This window comes from Macaca nemestrina, chromosome 4 (assembly GCF_043159975.1).
Source record: "Macaca nemestrina isolate mMacNem1 chromosome 4, mMacNem.hap1, whole genome shotgun sequence".
NCBI lineage: Eukaryota > Metazoa > Chordata > Mammalia > Primates > Cercopithecidae > Macaca > Macaca nemestrina.
Window position 1 is genome coordinate 106,211,475 of NC_092128.1, and position 24,167 is coordinate 106,235,641.

The 24,167-nt window shown below is 40.0% G+C and overlaps 1 protein-coding gene across 7 annotated transcripts in view; it reads right to left on the reverse strand.

Moving 5' to 3' along the window:
- The window catches only part of LOC105475862 (HERPUD family member 2), a 97,615-nt gene that overhangs the window by 24,867 nt on the left and 48,581 nt on the right, over positions 1-24,167 (reverse strand). For 5 of the 7 annotated variants that reach the window (XR_011622287.1, XR_011622286.1, XR_011622288.1 and 2 more), the window contains exons 7-10: positions 21,403-21,525; positions 18,140-18,463; positions 17,324-17,441; positions 1,141-16,861 (exon numbers count right to left, since the gene is read on the reverse strand). Coding sequence is in view for 2 of the 7 variants with exons in the window: in XM_011731412.2 (XP_011729714.2) it covers positions 16,700-16,861; positions 17,324-17,441; positions 18,140-18,463; positions 21,403-21,525 (727 nt within the window). In the remaining 5 variants the exon portion in view is untranslated. Of the gene's footprint in view, positions 1-1,140; positions 16,862-17,323; positions 17,442-18,139; positions 18,464-21,402; positions 21,526-24,167 lie in introns of those variants that run through there. The other 2 variants (XM_011731412.2, XM_024790917.2) reach the window with 1 other exon arrangement.

Below are 24,167 nucleotides of genomic sequence, written 5' to 3' on the forward strand. Positions count from 1 at the left end.
CCCAACCCTTTATTGTAAATCATTACGGGGTGCCCAAATCAAACACAAAATGTAATTTTACATTTTACATAAAATTGGGTGCTACTTTTGAATACCACTGGGTGCTTGGAATTCAAACATAAACCAAATCCCTGCATTAATTGCCCATAGAAATTGACCCTGTAATCGATATCCCTCTGAAAATTTACACTAGATCTCTAGCTTTATGCTTTGAATCAATCTTACATTGAACTCGCAACCTGACACCAGTTTCTGGTGTTTGTCTTTAAGATAAGCAGGCATAGGGTCTATACTACTCCAGGTCTCCAGAGTTTTTATTAAAAGTGTCTTATCTTACATGTACTATAAGTGAACAGGTGCTCACATCCCATAGTGCACTGGGAAAAGTATCCTTGAGTGCAAAATGTCACAGGTTGTACAAATCCCATTGTTATTTCAAGGAGACTCCTCACTGCATTCCTAACCAAAAAGCCAAATTGAATTATTATAGAATTCTGGAATAAATCTCCTAATCCTTTCACAAATCTCTGTCAATCTGCTACCATCTGACCACACTGGTGTACTACCCACCCATGTGGAGACTCTTACTCAGACAGATCATTGGAGATTTTTAGTCAGAGTATAATTTATGTGCCAAGTCAAAATATCTATCTGGAAAATATTACAAAAAGTCAATATAACGAAAAGCTTTCCCTTGTCTCTTTCTTGAAATTCTTCTCTAGCTTAACCCAATTTCCTAAGTCACTTAGAGGCCTTTAAACAAAATGAAATCTTAATGATGTCTCTGCCATGAATAATTAATTGTTGGTGTACAATCTTCTCAACAAAATCCATTCTCATTAGATTAGAGGTTTCCGCAAGATACATGAGTTCATTATGGACATTTTTACATTCTTCTTGTATCTTTCTTTCTTTGTCCATTTTATCTGTGCTGTGATCTGGGATTCCATCACCCTGACAGCCTTCCAAAGAGAAGCAGTCGTCAGGCAATTAAAGACCTTTGAGAAGTGGTAAAGTCTTCCTGCTTTAAAACATGGCAGCGTCACTGGACAGGAAACAATAAACACTGAACGCTTGAACTGACCATGGTGGTTTGGTCTTTCAGTGGGAAAGAGGAGGATCTAGGGACGATAGGCTTACCTGTCCTCTTAGAAACTTCTACATCCATCAGTCTTCCGTCTCATAAGAAAGCCTTGAAGACCAGAAAGTCCTGGGAAGAAAGGAGCATTGCACCAACCCAACCTCTTGTGGTTTCTTTTCAGATGCTGAAATGCAAGATCATAGACACAATGGAGAAACTTTAGAGGCCATTTACTGCTCATTGGACAAATAGCTGGACACTGCCATGAGTTACAGGTCTAGCCACTGTGCTTTTATGAACTTCATCCCCATCCCCTTCCCAATCCCTCCTTTTCATTCTTCCCTCCTCCATCCTCACATACAAATGTGTTCAATTGTTCCAACTGTATTGCTGAACCAAGTTAGATTTATTAAATCTGTGTTTGAATTTAAAAACCTAATCTGGAAGAAGAAAAGAATCTCAAACACGTTTGAATTTTTCCTCCTAGACATAAAGTATATCGACTGGATTATGCCTAAATTACTGTATTTTAAAGTAATGATTCAAAGAACAGTTAGGCATAGGATAGGCTTTGCAGATGTCAGGCACAGAGTTCTTTGTTTCATACATTTTTTACATAGCTATAATCACCCAAGAGACACAATCTTGTATCCTGTTCTTGTTCATCTGTCATGTGCATTTCTGAGGTTACAACATTGTTTCTACAAACATCATTTAGAAATATCACATGGCACTCCATCCAGTCAATATACTCTATTTTAATAAACCATGGCCTTTTCTTTCCGTTTTTTAACTATTAATAATGGTGCAATAAGCATCCTTCTGTAAAAGCTTTTCCAATATTTAGGACTATTTCCTTAGTTCAGTTCTTCAAAGTGGAACTGCTGGATAAAGGAGAGTATTTAGGTTTTTGAGATATACTGTGAAACAGCTTTTCCAAAACACTGTTCTACTTTACGTTCCCACATATACTGTCAGCTGGACCAAAGTGAAAAAGATCAATAAACTTGCAATTTTAGGTGGTCACAATGTACATAAGAGACTGACTTTAAATATTTATTATGAAATGTACAGTACATACAGAAAAGTATATAAAAATTTTGTGGTTTAAAGAATAATAATGGCCAGGCACAGTGTTCATGCCTGCAATCCCAGCACTTTGGGAGGCCCAGGGTGGGCGGATCACCTGAGGTCAGGCATTCAAGACCAGCCTGGCCAACTTGGAGAAACGCCGTCTCTACTAAAAACACAAAAATAAGCCAGGTGTGGTGACACGTGCCTATAATCTCAGCTACTCAGGAGCTGAGGCAGGAGAATCGCTTGAACCCAGAAGGCAGAGGTTGCAGTGAGCCAAGATCATGCCACTGCACTCCAGTCTGGGCGACAGAGCGAGACTTTATCTCAATAATAATAATAATAATAATAATAATAATAATAATAATAATAAAATTAACAGCCATGTACCCACTATCTCGTTTAAGAAATAGACTATTATGACCACATTAGCGGCCCCTCATGTGCCTGCATTAGTGTATCACAGCAGCGACAGACAGATCTCAAAATGCCATTGATGTAAAACACACGTACACATACACTGATGTCCCTCTCACATCACAGTCCATGCAGGCTCAGGAGCTGTCTTTGCCACCTCCAACAGAAATTTAAGACCCTGGCTCTGGCCCCATTGAAACACAAGCTCTGGAACAAATTTAAGACTGTTAAGAGTCTTAACAGTAATTTAAGACTCATCATTTCACCATCTTGGAATTTTTGCTTTTAGTTAAGTAGAATAAATAAGAGAGGACACAGAGAACTTACATCTGCTTTTAACTGCCTTTCTCAAGGAGTGACACATCTCTGCCTTCTTCCGTAAGAGCTGCCACACGGCCTCGACTTAACTCTAAAGGGGGTTGGAAATGTGGCCTTCCTTTATGTCTGAACAACACTGCCCATCACATATTGCCTCTGCCACAGTCAGATACCTTATCCCCGACAGATAAACTCTTCCTGCCTTCTGTGTTAGTCACTCCCTTGCTTTTCTTTAAATAGTGTTGTAAAAATTGCCTAGGAAGCACAAATCTGTGTAAGAGAAGGAAAATATCAACGCTATTCTACAAGGGTTCCCAACAGAAGAGAAGGTGGCAAAATGGGCGTCACAGGCTGGCTTCTGCTTCCCTGAGAATCTATGAGAGCACTTTCTAGGCATGTCTGCAGGCAAGGTCATGGCTGAGTCATGGAAACCACAAATTAACACAACTGGGGCATCAGACAGAACTGTAATTTGAACCACCTACTAGACACCTGTCAGAAAGAGCTTCGGAGGGAGGAGGCTGCTCTGTATTTTCTTCTAACTTCACAGCGCTCCTCTGTCAGCCCTCAAGAGAAGTTCAGAGCTAACCCAAGCATCAAGGGGAGAGCAGCAGCTTTAATAGCACTGAGCCAAGAGAAGAATCAGGACCAGCCTCCCCCAGACATTCTTCCTCGGGTCTCACAGACGGCACTAAGATAGCAGGGATCTTGCGATGATGGCCCTCAACTCACAGAGGCTGCCTTCCAGCTCCGCTGTTGGCCACCAGCCTGGGAGCTCCCTTCATCATCAGCCTGTGGGTTTCCTTCACCTCTCCCCTGCTTTGAATCTCCAGATTCCAGTGCCCCCAGCTCTTTCTTCCTTGGTTTACTCTTTATCAGTTGTTATTCTTTGAACATAGGGAGCTTTTGTTATTTTAAAGTTGTAACTCATAACTCCAATGTCTGGAGTCCTGAGGGCCTTTTCCATTGTCTGTTCTTTCTGCCGGAAACATACCGTCCAGCAGCTTCTTAAGACATGGTGTATGAGAGATACGTTTTTTGAGAAAATATATATGCATTTTTGAGTTTGCAACACATTTTTTACAACCATCATAGAATGGCAGCATGACATTCCATCGAGTGTACTATGGTTTGGCTGTTTCCGCACCCAAATCTCATCTTGGATTGTAATCCCTGTAATCCCCATGTGTTGTAGCAGAGACCCAGTGGGAAGTAAATGAATCATGGGGGCAGTTTCCCCTGTGCTCTTCTCATGATAGTGAGTTCTCACGAGATCTGATGGTTTTATAAGTGTCTGGCATTTCCCCTGCTGGCTCTCACTGTCTCTCCTGCTGTCCTGTGAAGAGGTGCCTTCCACCATGATTGTAAGTCTCCTGAGGCTTCCCCAGGCATGCAGAACTGTGAGTCAATTAAATCTCTTTTCTTTATAAATTACCCAGTCTCAGGTATTTCCTTATAGCAATCTGAAAATGGACTAACACAGAGTGAATACATCCTATTTTACCATACCATGCCCTTTTTAAAGATATTTTATATTGTTTTCCACTTTTCACTACTATTAGTAATGTTGCAATGAGCATCCTTCCACATACAGATGCCCTCCACGGACAAGGTAACCTGGTGGGCACTATGGAGAAAGACTGAGGACACAGTCTAGTGGGCACAAAACAAGAAAATGACAGCAAAGGGAAGCAAGTATATGTCCACACACACACACACACACACACACACACACACACGCATGCATGCATGCCTAACAGAGAAACATGTGATTATGTTTTCCAAAGAGTCTGGGGTACAAAATGGTCTCCCGCTAAAACTAAAGTTCTCTGAGGTCTTTGTGTGTGACTTAATTACACACGCTAATTTTCCATTTTAATCTATAATTATCTATGATGGTTTTGACATTGAATAATAATATTTTAAGTTACTTACCAGTTATCTCATCTGTGGCACCAATTTTAGTTGCTACTTCTCTGAAACCTCCACATCCATGCATTATACAATCCATCTCTCTGGTTCCGGTCTGGCATCCAAACCTGGACCCCTCCTCCTGGAAGTATGTCTTCCACCATTCCTCCCTTTTGCCTCCAACTCATAATATTCAGAACTGAACACAGCGTCCCTGATCCACCTCAAACCTGTCTTTAACCCTTATTCCAGCCTAGGATATGAAGATTCTATTTCCATTATAAATCTACCAGATATTAGCCAATTTAATGAGGTGGAAGACTTTTATTCTCTGGAGGTTTCTCACAAAAAAATCAGTGAAGACGGCTAAAATATTACCAAGGGACTGCTACCCACTGCCCTTTGACAGGAGTGAGCGAAGACTCTTAGTCATTCTAGAGGGGCTCAGAGCACCCAGAGGGCCCCGAAGCCCCAGCAGTGACTGGCATGGGAAAGAAAAATGGAGGGAAGTACAGGATGACGGGAAAAAAGAGTCAAACGCTTCTCTCTGAATGCAACTTTGTAAAAGGACTGGGCTACAAGGAACCCAGTCTTTTATTCAAATTACTTTGCATTACTTAACTGAACCTCAGTTTCCTCAGTTGTAAAACAGTAATAACAGCTGTCCACCTTGAAGACATGCTATTGTTTAATTCTTACATCTAATAAATATTTCCAGAATATTATCTGTAGAGTTGGTGCTAAGGATATCACAATAACAGGACATAGTTCCTACCTGCAGGGTCCCTGTGGTCTGCTTGTAAGAGAGACCCAAGGAAAGAGCAATCACAGTATAGGAGAATAAGTGTTTCCCAGGTATGCACAAAATGAGATAATGACTTTATAGTGCTTAGCAAATGCTAGAGTGTTGTACAAATTTTGGCTTTATTAGTACTGGGTACTCCTGATCCTATTCAGGGGTCTCTAACTACTCTTGCTGTGTTCCTCCCCACCAAGCCATGAAGCAGAAGGCCAGCCTTGGTACCCACAGCCTCTTCTAATGCTAAAGCCTCTGCTGAAGGGGCAGGACCAAATGAGCCCTGCAACTGATCCCACCTCACTCTCAGGCAGCAGGTGATGGAACTGCGTTGACACTAAGCCCAGGCAACCAGTCGATACGCTGACTTTTGACACATGATATTGTCTAGCAAGAAACTTTGTGTTGAGCCAGTCAGGTTCCTTCTTTTGAGAATTTTAACTGGGAAACACAGTAGGAATCTAGCAGTCAACAACAGGGCTGAAACTGGAAAAATGCAGAGAACCAAGACACGAGGCAGAAATGGGAGGATGAAGGGTCATAGCAGGCAGCTCTTACTAAGAAACTATGAGTGGAGAAAAGTATACCAAGCAGAAGGAAAAACTGAAAACATCTGCAGTGAGAGGGCTGTGGAAAAGATGCACAAAGAAAACTGAGGCTGGCTGGGCGCGGTGGCTCACGCCTGCAATCCCAGCACTTTGGGAGGCTGAGGCAGGTGGATTACCTGAGGTCAGGAGTTCGAGACCAGCCTGGCCAACATGGTGAAACCCCGTCTCTACTAAAAATACAAAAATTCCCTGGGCGTCGTGGTGTATACCTGTAATCCCAGCTACTCAGGAGCCCAAGGCAGGAGACTTACTTGAACCCAGGAGGTGGAGGTTGCAGTGAGCCGAGATCGTGCCACTGCACTCCAGCCTGGGCAACACAGAAAGACACCATCTAAAAACAAAAGGGAAAAGAAAGAGAAAACTGATGCTATTATAGACAGCTTAGGCCTTGAGGGCAGCCACAGGGGGTATAGCTGGTCCCGCAGGTGACTCTCCACTTTCCCTGCTCCTTCCTTTTATTTATATTTTCCTATCAAAAAAAAGAATGAAACCTTACAAAGCCAAACTGAAAAGATGCCTTTGAGCACACAAAAATCATATTCACTCTAAAGTCTATTGACTGAATTCTCAGATACATTTCTTCTTTCACTGTTTTTACAATTACCGTCTTCTATATGCAAAATCTAGAAGGAAAGATGCAATTAATTTTCATGACATCACGTAGTATTTTACTATTTGTTTGCAGGCCATCAACAAACTTCCCTCATGAGAAAATCCTAACTGTAATCAAGAAAGCAAATATCTTCCAAAAGCTCTTTGGAAAAATGGCTGATTCTAGCACCGGAGCAGAAAATATACAAGATGAGCTTGGAACATCTTATTATGCCAGGAAATAAGCAAGTGCTCAAAAGAAAAGTCTCAATGATGGGGATATATCAAAGGAACACAACATCACTAATTCACATGGAAATGCAAATCAAAACCACAATGAGCTATCATCTCACCCCAGTTAAAATGGCTATGATCAAAAAGACAGAAAATAACATGCTTGAGGCCTTGGAGAAAGGGCAAGCTTGCACAAACAGGTGAAAATGTAAATTAGTATAGCCACTATGGAAAACAGTGTGGAGGTTCCTCAGAAAGCTAAAAATAGAGCCACCATATGATCCAGGAATCTTGCTACTGGCTATCTATCCAAAAGAAAGGAAACCAGTATACCAGAGATATCTGCACTCCCATATTTATTATAGCACTATTCACAATAGCAAAAATGTAGAATCAACCTAAGTATCCATCAACAGATGAATGGATTAAAAAATGTGGCATATAGACACAATAAAGTACTACTCAGCCATGAAAAGGAACGAAATCTTGTCATTTGCAGCAACACGAATGAAACAGGAAGACATTATGTTAAATGAAATAAGTCAGGCACAGAAACACAAATATCACATGTTCTCACTCTCATGGGAGAGCTAAAAAGTGGATCTCAAGAAGACAGTAGACTGGTGGTTACCAGAGTCCAGGAAATGGTGAGGTGGAGGCAGGAAGAGAAGTTGGTTAATGGATACAAAAATACAGGTAGATAAAAGAAATAAGTTCTAGTGTTTGATAGCACAGTAGAATGACTATAATTAACAAGAACTTACTGTATATTTCAAAATAGCAAGAAAGGAAGATTTGGAATGTTCCCGACACAAAGAAATGATAAATTTGAGGTGATGGATATCCCAGTTACCCTGATTTTAGTACACATTGTATGTTCGTATCAAAATGACACATGTACCCTATTAATATGTACAATTATTATGTAGCAATTAAATAGGAACACAAGAGCCACCTGAAAGAGCTCCCAGTGGCCAAAGCTTAAACAATTTTAGCAATAAAACAAAGTCATATTGGATTAAAACCCAATGTATAAAATAAATATCCATGAGTCCACACTAACACAAATAAATAGATTGAATAAATAAATAATTGAGAGGCAAGAGATAAATCTCGCCATAGAGAAGAATTCCAAATAACTTACGTAGATACTCCGTCCTCGAATCTGTGAGGCATAACGCCCTGCTCCTTCTTGGCTGCACACAGTGACTTTCTTCCAAAGAGCTCAGTGTGGAAGGCAGGTGGGAATTACTTTACAGTGGGAAAGCCTGACAAACACTACCAGGTGGCCAGGTGACCTTCACCAGGTGGTGAAGGTCAATATCATGTATTTCTTTTTTGAGATGGAGTCTCACTGTGTCACCCAGGCTGGAGTGAGTGGCACAATCTTGTTCCACTGCAGCCTCCGCCTCCTGGGTTCAAGGAATTCTCCTGAGCAGCCTGCCACCATGCCCAGCTAATTTTAACGGCCCGCCACCATGCCCAGAGATACTATGTATTCTTGATATGATGTGATGAAAATATTTGGCACATTACCCCCGGTGTCTTCCTCCTAAAAATACATAACCCCAGTTTAATCATGAGAAAAATATCAGACAAATCCCAAGTCAAGAGACATCCTATAAAAATACTCCACCCATACTACTCAAAAATATTAAGGCCATCAAAAACAAAGAAGTCTGAGAAATTGTCACACCCTAGAGTAGCATAAATAGACATAACATCTAAATTTAATGTGATATCTTGGAATCTTGGAGGGGATTCTGGAACAGAAAAGAGACATTAGATAGACTAAGGAAATCTAAATAAAGTATGGACTTTAGTTAATCATAATGTATCAATATTGGTTCATTAATTGCAACAAATGTACCCTACTAAGGTAACCTGATAATACAGGGGGAACTGGGTGCAGAGAATATGGTAACTCTGTATCATCTTTGCAATTTTTCTGAAACTCTAAAACTGTTCTAAAATTAAAAGTTCATTTTTGAAAGTTAAAGAAGTTAAAGAAAAATTTCAAAAGCATCATTAAGCAATTGGGGCCATCTTTATATGTTTTTGTTTTCGACAGTAATGATTTAGATCCCTGTAATAAAAGACAAGGTCTGGAAAAAAAAAAATGTCTCCCAAGAGAATTACTAAGTAGGGCATGGGAATAAGGTGCTATCTCACTAAGCAAATACTATGGCCATAGAGGTGGATTGTCTGCTGATTTGTTCTAAAGTGGAGGCTGTCAAAAATTTAAATAGCTCTTGCCCAAAATATAATGGTCTAATTCAACTACCAGGAGCCACCTCTGGACACAGAGAGCGAGACAACAGCGCTCAATGCTTAACTCCTACAGGAACTTCATTCGTCTGTCTGGTGCCAACAGCACCCTTGAGTCACCTGTAAAAGTGGCCAGGTTTATTCTCTATATTTTTCTATATGTTTGAAATATTCCATAATAATGTTAAGAACATTTTTATAATTTTTATTAGCTTTCAATTTTGAAATAATTTCAAACTTGATGAGAAAAGTTGCAAAAATAGCACAAAGAATTCCCACATACCCTTTACCCAGCTTCCCCAAATGTTAACTTTCCGTATAGTTATAGTACAGTGATCAAAACCAAGAAATTAACATCGAAGCAATAGTATTAGCTCACCTACAGATTGTATCCAAAAGCTACCAATCGTCCCACTGAGCTCCTTTTTCTGGTTCAGGACCCACGGTGCATGCACAGCTGCCATGTCGCCCTTCTCCTCCAGTCTGGAGCATTTCCTCGGCCTTTCTTTGTTTTTCATGACCTTGACACTTTTGAAGAGTCAGTGTAAAATCATTTAAACCCATTGAGTTTATGACAATCTCCCTAAAACTGTTTTGAACTGAAGACAGCTCTTCAGCGAGCTGCCAGGCCGTCAGGGAGCAACTTGATGCAGTTTCTCAAGCTGGACGACTCTGCAGCCTCTGCAACCCTCAGGGTGGCAGGAGGCGCATGGGAAAGTGGCACAACAAAGGCGGGACTGCACTTCACTGGGATTCCGGACAGACAACCAGTATCCTGAGCACCTAACACGGCGCCAAGCTCCTACGTGCCTAGATACCTCCCCCACTCGTAGGAGCATCTGAGGAGGTGGGTGGGTGTGTGCTCCAATCCACTCGCTAGGGCTTGGGGGGACCAGGAGTTCACCGTTGTGTGAGCAAAACCCAGATGCCAGTACTGCACATCCTGGAGTCACCTGGAGGCTACAGTCTCCAGCTTTCCCAAAGTTCGCCATCAGGAACCAGAATATCAGGGCCCGAGAGTGTCCTGTCTTCCATGTTTTCTTCGTGTGTGGTAGTGTAGCATCCTTCCCTCCAGCGTCTCCAAGCCCTGAAGTAACCTTCCTCCAAGGACCACCGCAGTAGAGATGTGCAGTGTTACAGCACCATCTAGTGCTAAAAATAGTACAGTGCAGCCATAGCATCCCTGCCGCTCCAGTCACAGCTCCTGGGGGTGTAATTAACAATTTAGCAACGTGCCAAGATTTAACAAGTTGACTCTAATTTCACGGTGTGACAAGCCAGTGTGGTTTAGCAGGGAAGAGGCATTGGAGTCAGATGAATCCTTTGTCTGCCCTTACCAATGTGCCTTGCTCTGTCTCTGCCGGTCCAAACCTTATTTTCCTCATAGTTAAAATGGGACTAAACACTGTATTCAATATTGTTATAATGTACGTGGATAAGTCCTGGGGTGATAGAAAGTCCCAATAAACATGTATTGCTTCTCATCCTCCTCCCTACCCTCTGTATACAGAGGATTTCCATGACAACCTGGAGCCGTTAAAATGGAAGGGACTCTTCTCCATGAGGTGTATTGTTCATCCAAAGAGCCGGACAATCTATAAAACCCTGAGGCCCCTCCATGGTTAGGAGCCGGGACTCGGAATCTGAATTGGCTTATTTTGAATACCAGCTCTGACGGTTGCTGGTTTTTCCATCTGTAAAATAGCGATGGTAGTGATGATGCCTATCTCCTAAGGTTGTTGTGAGGATTAAATTAATACCTGCAAAGCACTTAGAAGGTAAGAATTTCGTAAGCGTGAACTATCATTAATAACATTTCTTAGCAATCTGGACCCAAAAAAGGCAGGAGGCGGGGGAAGGCTCGGAGCCACCATTTATTTAATTTATAAAAGAAAATGTTCCACTTTTTGTCCTTTTGAATAGTACTCTACCTCTCATGTTTTCCCCTAAACACATACACACACACACACACACACACACACACACACACACACACACACACACACACACTTCAAATACTTATTTTGAATCTGGCTTCTCTTCAACCAAGTCTCAGTTAGCTTCCTGGGCCATCACCAAGGTGAGGCTGGGCCACGAGCAGCCCATCTGAGCTTCACAGACAGCCCAAATACCTCAGCCATTGGTATAGTCCTGGTAAAGTGAGCCCTTTATCATTATGAAATATCCTTCATACTCTAGTAATGCCTGAAAGTTTACTTCGTGTACTAAATACACCAGCTTCCTTTTGGTTAATACTTGCATGATAGTTCTTTTTCCATCCTTTTAATTTCAGTCTTTCTGTATCCTTGTTTAAGGTATGCTGTTTTGAAGTCTCAGATAATTATATTTGTTCTTTATCCAGGGGTGGTAATATTGCCTTTGAAATGGAATATTTAGTCCACATATGCTTGATGTAGAGATTGATGCATGTGGGCGTTTGTTTTCTATTTGTTCCCATCTGTTCTGTGTTGTTTTTTTTTTTTTTTTTTTTTTTGCTTCCTTGGGATTATTTTATTTCATATTCTCCTTCTGTTATCTTGTTAGTTTTATATTCTCTTATTCTTTTAGAAAATACTGTAGAAACTGAAACATGTACCCCTGATTTATTCATTTCTAATATAAATCAGTGCCTCCACCATCTTCACTTTCAAGACAATTCAAGGACTTCAGAATACTTTAATTCCATTTACTCAGGGGTCCCCAGTCCCCAGGCTGTGAACAAGTACTGGTCAGTAGCCTGTTAGGAACTGGGCCACACAGCAGCAGGTGAGTGGCAAGCCGGCAAGCATTACCACCTGAGCTCCACCTCCTCTCAGATTAACAGTGGTACTAGATTCTCATAGGAGTGCTAATCCTACTGTGAACTGTGCATGTGAGGGATCTAGGTTGTGTGCTTGGGAAAGGTTTTCCACTTACTAAGAATTCTAGACAGTAAAGGGGCCCTAGAGGCCTTGACACAGGAACCCTGAGTAATTATTCTCTGCTCTCTGTAAGAAAAACATTTCTTTCGAATATTCCATAATTTTTAATAAGACTTGCATTGTTCACAACACATTCAAGAAGCATTATCATTGATTTTCCTTTGTGAAATGTTTAAATATTGAAACATCCAAAATATTAATGTGTATAAAATACAACAAACTTACTTTGTACCTATCATGCAGTCGGTTTCTATCACTTTCCCAAGTTGCAGTTCCAATGTGCAGTGCTAGCAATACCACCCGCAGAAGTGAGCCCAAGGAATGATCTGGTAGATGAGAACACCACATGCCAGAGCCTGGCAGTTTTGCACATCCAGCAACACCATTCCGGATACTGCACGCCTTAGGGTCTGACGTACACCGGACTTCGAAAAAGCTGGTATATCACATCACATTATAGTCTTTTAACAGTGAGGCAAGGCCGGACGCAGTGGCTCACAACTGTAATCCCAGTACTTTGGGAAGCCAAGGCAGGTGGATCATGAGGTCAGGAGTTCAGGACCAGCCTGGCCAAAATGGTGAAACCCCATCTGTACTAAAAATACAAAAATTAGCTGGGCGTGTTGGCAGGTGCCTGTAATCCCAGCTACTTGGGAGTGTGAGGCAGAGAATTGCTTGAACCCAGGAGGCAGAGGTTGCAGTGAGCCGAAATAGTGCCACTGCACTCCAGCCTGGGTGATAGAGTGAGACTCCGTCTCAAAACAAACAAGCAAACAACAACAACAACAAAACAGTGAGGCAAAAACTTCCACTGGGACTGTATATTTGAAACTCCAAATATGGTCTTTCCTCCCACAAATTTGAAAAGCCTAATTTCAATAGCGATGGTAGAAAGAGCCAGAGAAACCAGTTACAATACTGGTGAGCTGTGGCATCTAATTATGTTAACAAAATATGATGCGAATGTCTCCAATTCTCCAGCCCTACAGATCACTCTTTTCTTTTACCCACCTAACATAATCTGACCCTCTCACTGTAGAAGGTCTAGTCTTTATGGTAATGTATAATAATGTAATAAGTCCTAGCAAGTGTTTATATTCCAGAAACAGGTTGTTACTAGTCACAATCTGGCCTTAAGACCAGTGTTTGGATTACCCCAGCCACCTAGGTACCATCTGGCCCCAGAATGGACACAGTTCCTCCCTGAATCATCCAAAACACAGCTGACATTGGGCTGTAGTTTTTGACAAAGACTTAATGAATGTGAGGCTAACACAAGGGAATTAACAATGTAGAGAAAATAACAGTGGGTCACAAATTCCGTGTTCTTAGAACCTGTGACAACATCCCTTCACAGGAGTTTATAACCAGGATCATTCTCCTTAGGCCCCAGCCTGCTGGTAGGAGGCAGGGACTTGCTCATTTCCTCCAGAGGGGTGTCCCCACAATGCTGCCCACCCTCAATGAGTTCTACAGCTCCAATTCTCTTCTCTCCAGCTCCCAAGAGAAATGAAACTGATCAGTCTCATAATTAACTCAGAATTCTCTCCCCACCCTGTACCCGCTTTAGGCTCTGACCCATGGAGCATTTCTGCCAGCTTTGGTAGTTTATCTACTTAGCTTCCAGGTTAAAATCCAGACCTTTCTTCTGGATGCAATAATTACATCAGTCTTGAAATAAGCCATCCCTAATTATGGACCCAAACAGTGTTCAAATGTGGCCATAGCTCACTCTGCTGAACATCTGCTAATTCTGATTTTTTTCTAATTACCAACAATGCAATGAATATCTGGAAAGCTAAATCTCACACATGCATGACATCCTTTCAAACTTCTGCTGGCACTCATCCAGGACTGAACTAAATACCAGATTCTCCCCAACTTCATCCCTTCTATATGGTGAGAGAAATAAGGAAATAAATGTAAACTGCAACAGTGTTAACGGCAAAGTAATAAACTGTGCTTCCAGGGAAAAGCCTCCCAAAGAACTGACAATTATGCTGAGATCTGATGAGTCAGTAGTGCTAGTGAGGCAGAGAAGGAAGAAACTGTGTGTTTGCAGCAAAAAGAACAGCAATTTAAAAAGTCCGGGGCTGGAAGGTGCTGGAGTTAGAGCAGCCTAGCTCAAACAGGAATTAAGGGGCAGCTCAAACTTACAGGAAGCGAGGGCACAACCTTTCAGGATTTTGTAAGCCATGTTCATTATTAGTCTGATTTGTATTCTAGGAATAACAGGATGACAATGAATGATTCTGTGCACATTTTGAAAATCTGATACTTGCTGGAATGGCTATATTCTATTTTAAATTCCCCTACAGTTTCACCAACACTGAATATCATCTTATGAATTTGGTAGTTTTAACTACTAGATACTTTTTTTCATCTTTATTACCCATTTCCTATTGGAGTGCTTTTTTTTCTTCTTTTACTGGATACAAATTTTTTTTTACTGGACTGAATTTAAGACTTCATTTATTACCTTTTCTATCTTTTTCGCTCTAATTATTTGCCTTTAAATTACTTATGTCAAAACATTATATTCTTAGCAATCTTTAAAGATTCTGCTATAAAAGTGTCCTCTGACTCCAATGTTATATATTCACCTATATATTCTTAGTATTCTCATGATTTGGTTGTTCATATTCAATCATGATGTCTTGACATTTATAAATAGAAATCTAACTTTACTTTTCTTTTTTTTTTTTTTTTTGAGACGGAGTCTCGCTCTGCCGCGCAGGCTGGAGTGCAGTGGCCGGATCTCAGCTCACTGCAAGCTCCGCCTCCCGGGTTCACGCCATTCTCCTGCCTCAGCCTCCCGAGTAGCTGGGACTACAGGCGCCGCCACCTCGCCCGGCTAGTTTTTTGTATTTTTTAAAGTAGAAACGGGGTTTCACCATGTCAGCCAGGATGGTCTCGATCTCCTGACCTCGTGATCCGCCCATCTCGGCCTCCCAAAGTGCTGGGATTACAGGCTTGAGCCACCGCGCCCGGCCTAACTTTACTTTTCAAATGGTTAACTAGTCATCCCTGATAATTCACTTTTATCATTATAAGTAAACAAATCAGAAAATAATTTATTGATGTTTTCTTAATCTTCTCTGTTATCTAATCATATACATAATTTTTTTTTTCCTGGGCCAGTACCACACTCATAATTTTATAATGCATTTCATGTGAGATAAAGTTCTCCTGCCCGTATTTCTTTTATTTAGCTATCCCGTAAGAAACTTACTGCCTTCTCATGATACATTAACTTGGCTTTCACAGGGATTTTTAAACAAACTAATGAGGTTTCAGACAATCTAACTAGGAGATATCCATCTGGGATAGAAACAGGTGTAAATGACTTTTAAGACTTCAGCAACCCTTCCAAACAACTACTAAAATTTATATAATTTTTGCATGTAATAGGTGAAGAGTTTGAACAAATACCCCTTAAAACTGTTTACCATAATTGACTTTTTATTTAAAAAATTACACTGAGCAATTTCCAGCATATCTTTTTTTTATAAAAGTACTGCCTATATCAAACATTTTATATCACGTTAATTCCATTGAAGAGCTGCCTTTTTCTGTTAAGGTACTGATTCCAATTGATGGGATATATGCCCTTAAAATAGAAAGTTTCCATTATTTATTCAAATGTCAAAATTAAGATTATTGAGAAGTTTATTGCTTTATGGCTGGGCAAGATGCTACTAGTACATTTTAGGTAAATAATATTCTTTATTAAAAACTATGAGGTCATTCTGTTTAAAACTTTCAAGATAATTCACAGAAAATAGATATATTTATTCAAATTAAACATTAGAGGGCCAGGCTACTAGCTATAGACATTTATATGTGAAGCAGCTCTTTTTTTTTTTTTTTTTTTTTTTTTTTTGAGACTGAGTCTCACTCTGTCACCCAGGCTGGAGTGCAGTGAGCCAATCTCAGCTCACTGCACCCTCCGCCTCCTGAGTTCAAGCAATCCTCCTGCCTCAGCCTCCCGAGTAGCTGGGATTACAGGCACGTGCCACAACACCCGGCTAATTTTTTTGTATTTTTAGTAGAGACGGGGTTTCGCCATGTTTGCCAGGCTGGTCTCGAACTCCTGACCTCAAGTAATCCACCCGCCTCGGCCTCCCAAAGTGCTGGGATTACAGACGTGAGCCATGGCGCCCGGCCAATGAAGCAGCTCTTTAAAGAAATAAGACATGAAAATAGGTCTGTCCTGGTATACTACACATAATTGAAATGAATAACACCTGGAAGACCAATATTGTTACGCTATGTTCTGTTAGGATCTTAAAAAAAAAATTCAGACATTTAGTAGTCCATTTGTGCTTAAAATATTCATATGCATGAGAAGCCTAAAGAAAAAAAAACACCTCTGTACATGATGATCAAAAGAAAGTTATAAATTTTTTTGAAATTGCACTGTTATTTAAACCACTTTCCTAAAGTCAGACCCTCCTTGTAGCTGGCACAGTTTTTCAGGTCAATTGGCAACCTGGGGAGGCCCCTCTGGTATTAGTGAAGTAAAGAAGGTGGTGATGAAAGACCAAGCTGAAGCCATTAATCCAGGCCTTTGAACTGCACTGGCATCTTCACCTGCATCTTCTCCACTCTCATCTTCAAGCCCATCATCCATAAGACGCTCCTTTCAAGCAAAACAAGAAACATACTCCTGAGTGATGTGAACGAGCATTAGCTCATAATAGAAGACAGTTAAATTCTTTGTAGAACAATGGAATATGAAGTGGTACATATGTGGTCATTAGAAATCTTTAAGGCCAAAATTGGTAAATTCCTCAGTGTTCTAGTTTAAAGGGGACAACTGCCAATGCAATACAATAAATTCTTACCATGTGTATAATTTTATTTATTGACTATTTTCAAGAAAAAAAAGTTACTTCTTCCCATTTAGTTATAATATATGACTGATTTGGTATTATATTCTAAGCTCTCCCAAATGAAACCATCACAATTTATATGTTAGCTTTCTTTCACGTACCATTTCACAAATACTTATGGAACATCTAATCTTCTTTCATCACACTGGTCCCGTACAGTGCTGGGAAAATCTCAATAACTTAAGTATACAAAAGCTTCAATCACATACCATTTCTTCAAGTTCCAAGTTGTTTGCATTTTGCCCATCATTGTTAACTTCAGCATTATTGTTGGGAGCCTGTTGATGACCTCCTTCTTGCCTAAAAGGAAACCATCCAGCTTGGTGTCTGTTCAGTAAAATAAAGAGAAAATAAAATAAGTCACAGTTGTTTTTATTTGTAACACTATAAAATGTTATTAGTGTCCTATAAGAGAAAAATGATTAGAACTACAATAAATAAAAAGACCAAATCTCCCACTTCAGGACAGGGAACCACCCTTCTCAAAGCAATGACAGCAAAACAAAACCAACTCAAATCTCTAAGTCTATCATGGACTTCACTGGCTCTATGTTAGTTATTAAAACATATCAGGAATCATAAATCTCTTTTGGTATTTTTCAAAATGAAATACAACTTAGATATCTGTTTGCCCCTTGGAGAGAAGGGAGCAGGGGAAAAACAGTCTACTTATGAATAAAATCTGGCTTATACCTATAGGACTTACTATTGGTAAGTCTAATGAAAGAGGACAACCTTATGCAGGAGTGCATCATACACTTCTTAAGTTCTAAATAACGGATAGAGTATATCTCACTGAATGAACAATTTTTATAAAATACAGTAAACAAAAAATCTGCTTCTAAATAATTCTGATAAACATTCTCACTCAACAAAACCTGCCCTTGCATCAAAAACATGCCAGATATCTAAAGTCCAGCATTCAAATTCCTTCACTCAACATTCACAACAGACTACCCTACACCAGATTCTCTGCTGAATAGTTTCAGACATTAAACCACAAAAAGTTAATGAACATCACTCACAAATAAACCAGCAGCATGGCTCCCATTACCATGATAAACCGACTAAAAGAAGAATAGAAGTATACAATGCTAAGGAGAATCGCAGCTCGTGAGAACGTGTACATCCAGTCTAGCCAGTCTCGATTGAAGTCTTCTTCATTTAGTACTGGACCTCCCTGTGCATTCATTTGAACATTCTCATTCATGGGTCGATTTTCTTGGGCCACTAGGTTTGGAGCTGGTGGGGGTTCTTCTCCAGGAACATGTGCCAAATTTAGAGGCTGTGAAGTAGTAGGCTGGGTTGGGTTGACATTTGATGTGGCCTGAGCTGAAACTGCAGCTTGACTGAAATAGTCACCAAAATAAATATTAAAAAGAAAAAAAAAAAACTTTACCATACCATATTTTTTTAAACTTCTTGGGGAGCTATATGTATTTTTCATAAACCTAATATGGAATATCCCAACTCCTGTACCACATTTCTTAGGTAAGCACAAATTCCAATGGAAAAGTGGAGCCAAGGTTGATGGTAGATGTCACACAGGAAAGGATGTTCTCTTAGCCTGGTAGTGTAAGATGACAGGGGAAAGGCAAAAGATGTGAGAGCAGCCATGTTAACCACTACTCTCTCTTTCAATCAATTACCTTATAAGCTAATGAGATGTCCAAACCTTTTCATGAATGCCCCCTTTTGTTATTCTACATGGGATGAATACTCCCAAGCTCACCACCTACCTCTCCCTCAGACCCATGTTTTGAAAGGCTTGTCTAAAAATACATGCTATTATTACATTGTGTGTCTACTGCCAGTGATAAATGATTTGTACTAGTACCCTAAAATCCTAAATACATCTCAGGTAACAACCCTTTCACCCCAATACTGATTTGGAAGAACTCCAACTGGGGACCGCTGGTCCTTGTCAAGTTAGAAAGAATTGTGATTCTGAGGTTTGCTTATAATTTGATTGCTTAAAATTTCCCAGTAAAGAATAAATTTCCCAGAAAAGTGATAATATATCTTGGATTTGCTTTAAATTATCCAACAGAAGGAAGAAAGTTGTAAAATAAGACTAACATGAATTGATAAATGTCAAAGATGGGTGATAGGTACACACAGATTCCTTTTACTACTCTACCTTGTTATGTTTTTAAATTTTTCTACAATAAGAAGTTAACAATCAAGGGAGCACAGGAAAGTTAAATAAATGGTTTCTAGGCTACAAAATCCTATTTAAGCCAGTATGCTAATATCGTGTATCTGTATAGGGCTTTTTAGTTTAGAAAACACTTCCTACTTCATGAATATTCTGATACACAGGTGAGTTACTTTATTTTAAAGGGGAGAAACTAAGGCTCTGAAGTTAAATGATGTGTATAAGAGTATATGATTTAGCAGCAAGCATAATAAGCTCCCCTTATCTCACATAGTTCTCGTAAGGTTCACAAACGAGACAAGGTGGGGTACAGCATCCAGCAAAGTACTGAGCACAAAGCAGTCACTCAAATGATAACCATTACCATGGCAACATGTAAGGTACGAATATCCTGCCTGGAGCCAAGGGCTTATGAAAGAGAGCCTTAGGATACAAGGTTCATAAAGCAGCTTAGCTTTATGGGGAAAAGTCTGAGGATGTAGACTTCACAGTGGGCAAGAGAATCAGAGGATATCTGGGTGGCTGCGGGAATGACTGACTTAATTATGTGTTAAGAAATGTAACCTGGCAAACCGGGCATGGTGGCTCATGCCTGTAATCCTGGCACTTTGGGTGGTCGAGGCGGGCGGATGGATCACTTGAGGCCAGGAGTTCAAGATCAGCCTGGCCAGTGTGGCAAACCCCTGTCTCTACTAAAAATACAAAAGTTACCCAGGTGTGGTGGCATACATCTGTAATCTCAGCTCCTGGGAGGCTGAGGCATGAGAATCGCTTGAACCCGGGAGGCGGAGGTTGCAGTGAGCCAAGATTATGCTACTGCACTCCAGCCTAGGCAACAGAGTGAGACTCTGTCAAAAAAAAAAGGGGGGGGGGGGAGGGAGGGAGGGAGGGAGGGAGGGAGGGAGGAAGGAAGGAAGGAAGGAAGGAAGGAAGGAAGGAAGGAAGGAAGGAAGGAAGGAAGGAAGGAAGGAAGGAAGGAAGGAAGGAAGGAAGGAAGGAAGGAAGGAAGGAAGGAAAAAAAAAAAAAAAAAGTAACCCAGCAGTAGTATAAGGAAATATAGTGAAAAGACTAAAAGGAGAAACCTATGAGAAAAGACCTGGTGAAACATTGGAGGTAGCATATGGGGAAGGACAAAAGCTCTATTAACTCATCTTCATAAAATACTGCTTTCAGGAGTAACAGAAGCCAGAATCAAAGCTGTTTACGGTTAAGAGCTTGGGTAATAAGAAGAGAGCTAGTATCACTGACAAAGAAGTGAGAAAGGAGAAGGCACTTAAAGAACAGAGGAATCGAATTTTAGATGCACTGAATTTGAGGTAAAGGCTCATTCCCCTATGGAAATCTTCCAACAATAAAGCAGAGACACAGGATGAAGCACAGGAGATGAAGAACCAGGATTCATTCACAGAGAGCTAACAACTAAGGCCATACAAAAAAGAAATCCAAGAGAACTACCCCACAACTAAATCCCATCCTCTCTACCGACTATGAGTGCTGAGAAGCACGTAGTAACAAACACATGATGAACTGAGAAAGATATGTTGATAAAATGAGCTATTAAAGGACACAGAAAGATAAAAAGATACGGAAGACAAAAGAATCACAGAAACAAGGAGACGAGAATGGTAAAGAGAAGCTAATCAATGTTAAATGAATGCAGAATGAGTTGGGGAGAATGAAGGCTGAGAAACTGTCCTCAATGCTAGGACTGTTCCATGCTGACCAGAATCAAAACGGACTAAATACTGAGAGTCCAGTAAGCATATTAGCCACATTTGAGCCCTACATAAGCTATGGCCTCCTGACATGATTCTATCCCTTTTTTTATTTGACTAACTCTTCATGTACATTTGCTGCCTTCCAGTGAAACATTCCTAAGTTTTCTCCTCTTGAATTTATAAAATGTTGTATTAAAGAATCTGAATACTGCTAAATGTAATTAGGGAAGATAGGGAGGAGCCAAGGGCAGGGTTAGCTCATGTGAACTGGAGGTGAACCCTTTTTCCTTTAGTCAAAACAACATTAAATACATAAAAAAATGAAATCCCAAATCAACTTACTTAGGATAAAAAGAAAATAAAGCAAGTAACACAGTGAGTAACTTAAAAAATGAACTCAGATTAACTTACTACTGCATATAATACTGATGAGCATACATCTGTTGCCACCACAGCATCTGCAGTGGGCTAAACGCGGGATACACTGGGAATCCAGGTGGAGCAACTTGCCCAGGAAACTGGTTGTCTACATTTCTGCAAGAAATAAATAATGAGCTCTTTTAATGCTCTAGCAGTTAAAAGTATTATTCTAAATTTTCATTTCTGAACCCCAAGTCAACCATTGACAGAATATATTTAAATCTCACTGAAAAGAAAAATACTTTTTTTTTTTTTTTTTTTTTTTTTTTTTGAGACGGAGTCTTGCTCTGTCACCCAGGCTGGAGTGCGGTGGCCGGATCTCAGCTCACTGCAAGCTCCGCCTCCCGGGTTTACGCCATTCTCCTGCCTCAGCCTCCCGAGTAGCTGGGACTATAGGCGCCCGCCACCTCGCCCGGCTAGTTTTTTGTATTTTTTTAGTAGAGACGGGGTTTCACCGTGTTAGCCAGGATGGTCTCGATCTCCTGACCTCGTGATCCGCCCATCTCGGCCTCCCAAAGTGCTGGGATTACAGGCGTGAGCCACCGCGCCCGGCCTGAAAAATACTTATTTTCAACTATTCTTCAAATAAGATAATATGTCTTACATAGGTTGACCCAGGGCCCAACTATAGAGAATAACTAACATTTTAGCCCAGTTTTAAAGGGAAAACAAAGAGAAACACCACAAAATATAGAGCCAATCTGAACATTTATTATCTTTTCACTTCATCACATGAAGCCAAAAATACCTTCATTTTAAGTACATTTTCCTTAAGAAACAAAGCCCTAAGATAAATTTCATGACAAAATATTTTGGGGAATGGTGAAATAGACAAATGATATTTTATATTAGTAATAAAATGTTATTAAAATACAGCAGTTATGAGCTGTAAAATAAAAAATGAACATTACAAAAACCTGTAAAATATTCTGTAAAGAGACAAGATTAGCAGAACATATTTACATATACATTCTTAAAGTAGGCTAAAATTTTCTTTTTTCTTTTTTTTTTTTTTGAGACAGAATCTTGCTCTTTCACCCAGGCTGGAGTGTAGTGGCGTTATCTTAGCTCACTGAAATCTCTGCCTCCTGGATTCAAGCAATTCTCCTGCCTCAGTCTCCCAAGTAGCTGGGACTACAGGAATGCGCCACCACGCCCGGCTAATTTTTTTTGTATTTTTAGTAGAGACAGGGTTTCACTGTGTTGGCCAGGCTGGTCTCGAACTCCTGACCTCAGGTGATCCTCCCGCCTTGGCCTCCCAGAGTGGTAAGATTACAGACATGAGCCACTGCACCTGGCCAAATTCTATTAATTCAGTAAAATTGTAGAAGGTCACATTTAACTTCTCTACAGTTTCCTCACTTCTAAAATGGATCTAATAATAGACTCTTCCTCACAGGATTCTCACCCTGTATTCATGAAATGTTAGCTAGCTTTATTTTTATTCTTTCCCATTCCAACACCGAACACGATGCCAAAGTGTATAATGTGAGGTTTGTAGAAAATCACATATATCAAAACAACTACAGAGATAAACAGGTAAGTAAATGCAGAATTCTTTATGAATTTGCTAAGTCTTCTTCACATTACTTGATTTTTATCTTTAGCTAATACTAGTTTGGTCTATCTGGAGTGAGACAAGAATAATTAAATTCATTAGCTGTAATTTTATATTCTAAAGACTGTTTACACATACAATTGGTAATAATTGATTATAGAAACCTAACTTTAGAAGAGCTTGGGGAGCTAAGCCTGAATAGGCTATACTTAAGGAAACCTGGTGCTAGGTAAGGCATCACCTTCCCCACATATTACCTGAACTTTCCTTATTCTTGATGGAGCTGTGGCAGCCACAGAGGGTCCCATCCTCAAAAGACCCTTCAATCTCCTAATATTATATATATATTATATATACCTTCATATAGGGTCCTGTATAAGGGGGAAAAAACTTCAGCTCTCTTGGACACAGGACAACAGACGACACAGCACCTCCCCACCTAAAAAAAAGCAAATCTCAACCCAGCTATTCCTTTAAAAAGATGTCAGTTAGTGATCAACTCTGGAGAGAAAACCATACCACTGAGGCAGAGAAGTATTATAAAAACATTCGTTTTATACAATTCAGCATTTACACCAGGGAGCTGATGCATCTCTGTGCAAATCTATAAAACTACCCAAATCAAGTATTACAGCAATATGCTGTATCTAGGTGTATATTTTAAATTTTATTAGTATTCCCCATTATGAAAAAATCCATCCCCTTGAAAGTAAATCTCCACCAATCACTATCATTAGTAAGAATGTCAAACAAGTCTGTTACTTCAACTGTAAAATGGGAAGGCCGGACTTTGTCACTGTTTTTAAAGCTCAAGGAAGAAAAAGAAGACACTAACAATTACTTTTTTAAAAAGTCATAGTTTCCCACCTCACCCTCCTGCATGCTGCCCAAAACATATGGAGAATATAAGGTGATTACTGAAAATACGTTGCCAAAATAAACAACCTGCCCAAAGTATTCTTCCTGTTTTCCCTAATAAGTTAGAAAACCACTGGACAATATAATTGCCAAATACATCCCAGACCCAAGATGACACATTATAATTTTCAGTTGTGTTCATTACCCTCAGACAAGATGGTATGCTCCAGAAACAAGGAATAAAAGATCTGATGCTAAATTATAAAGTTATTAATAAAATATATAGGAATAGATACAATGAAACACATTACTTAAGAATTTAATATATTTTAGAGGATGC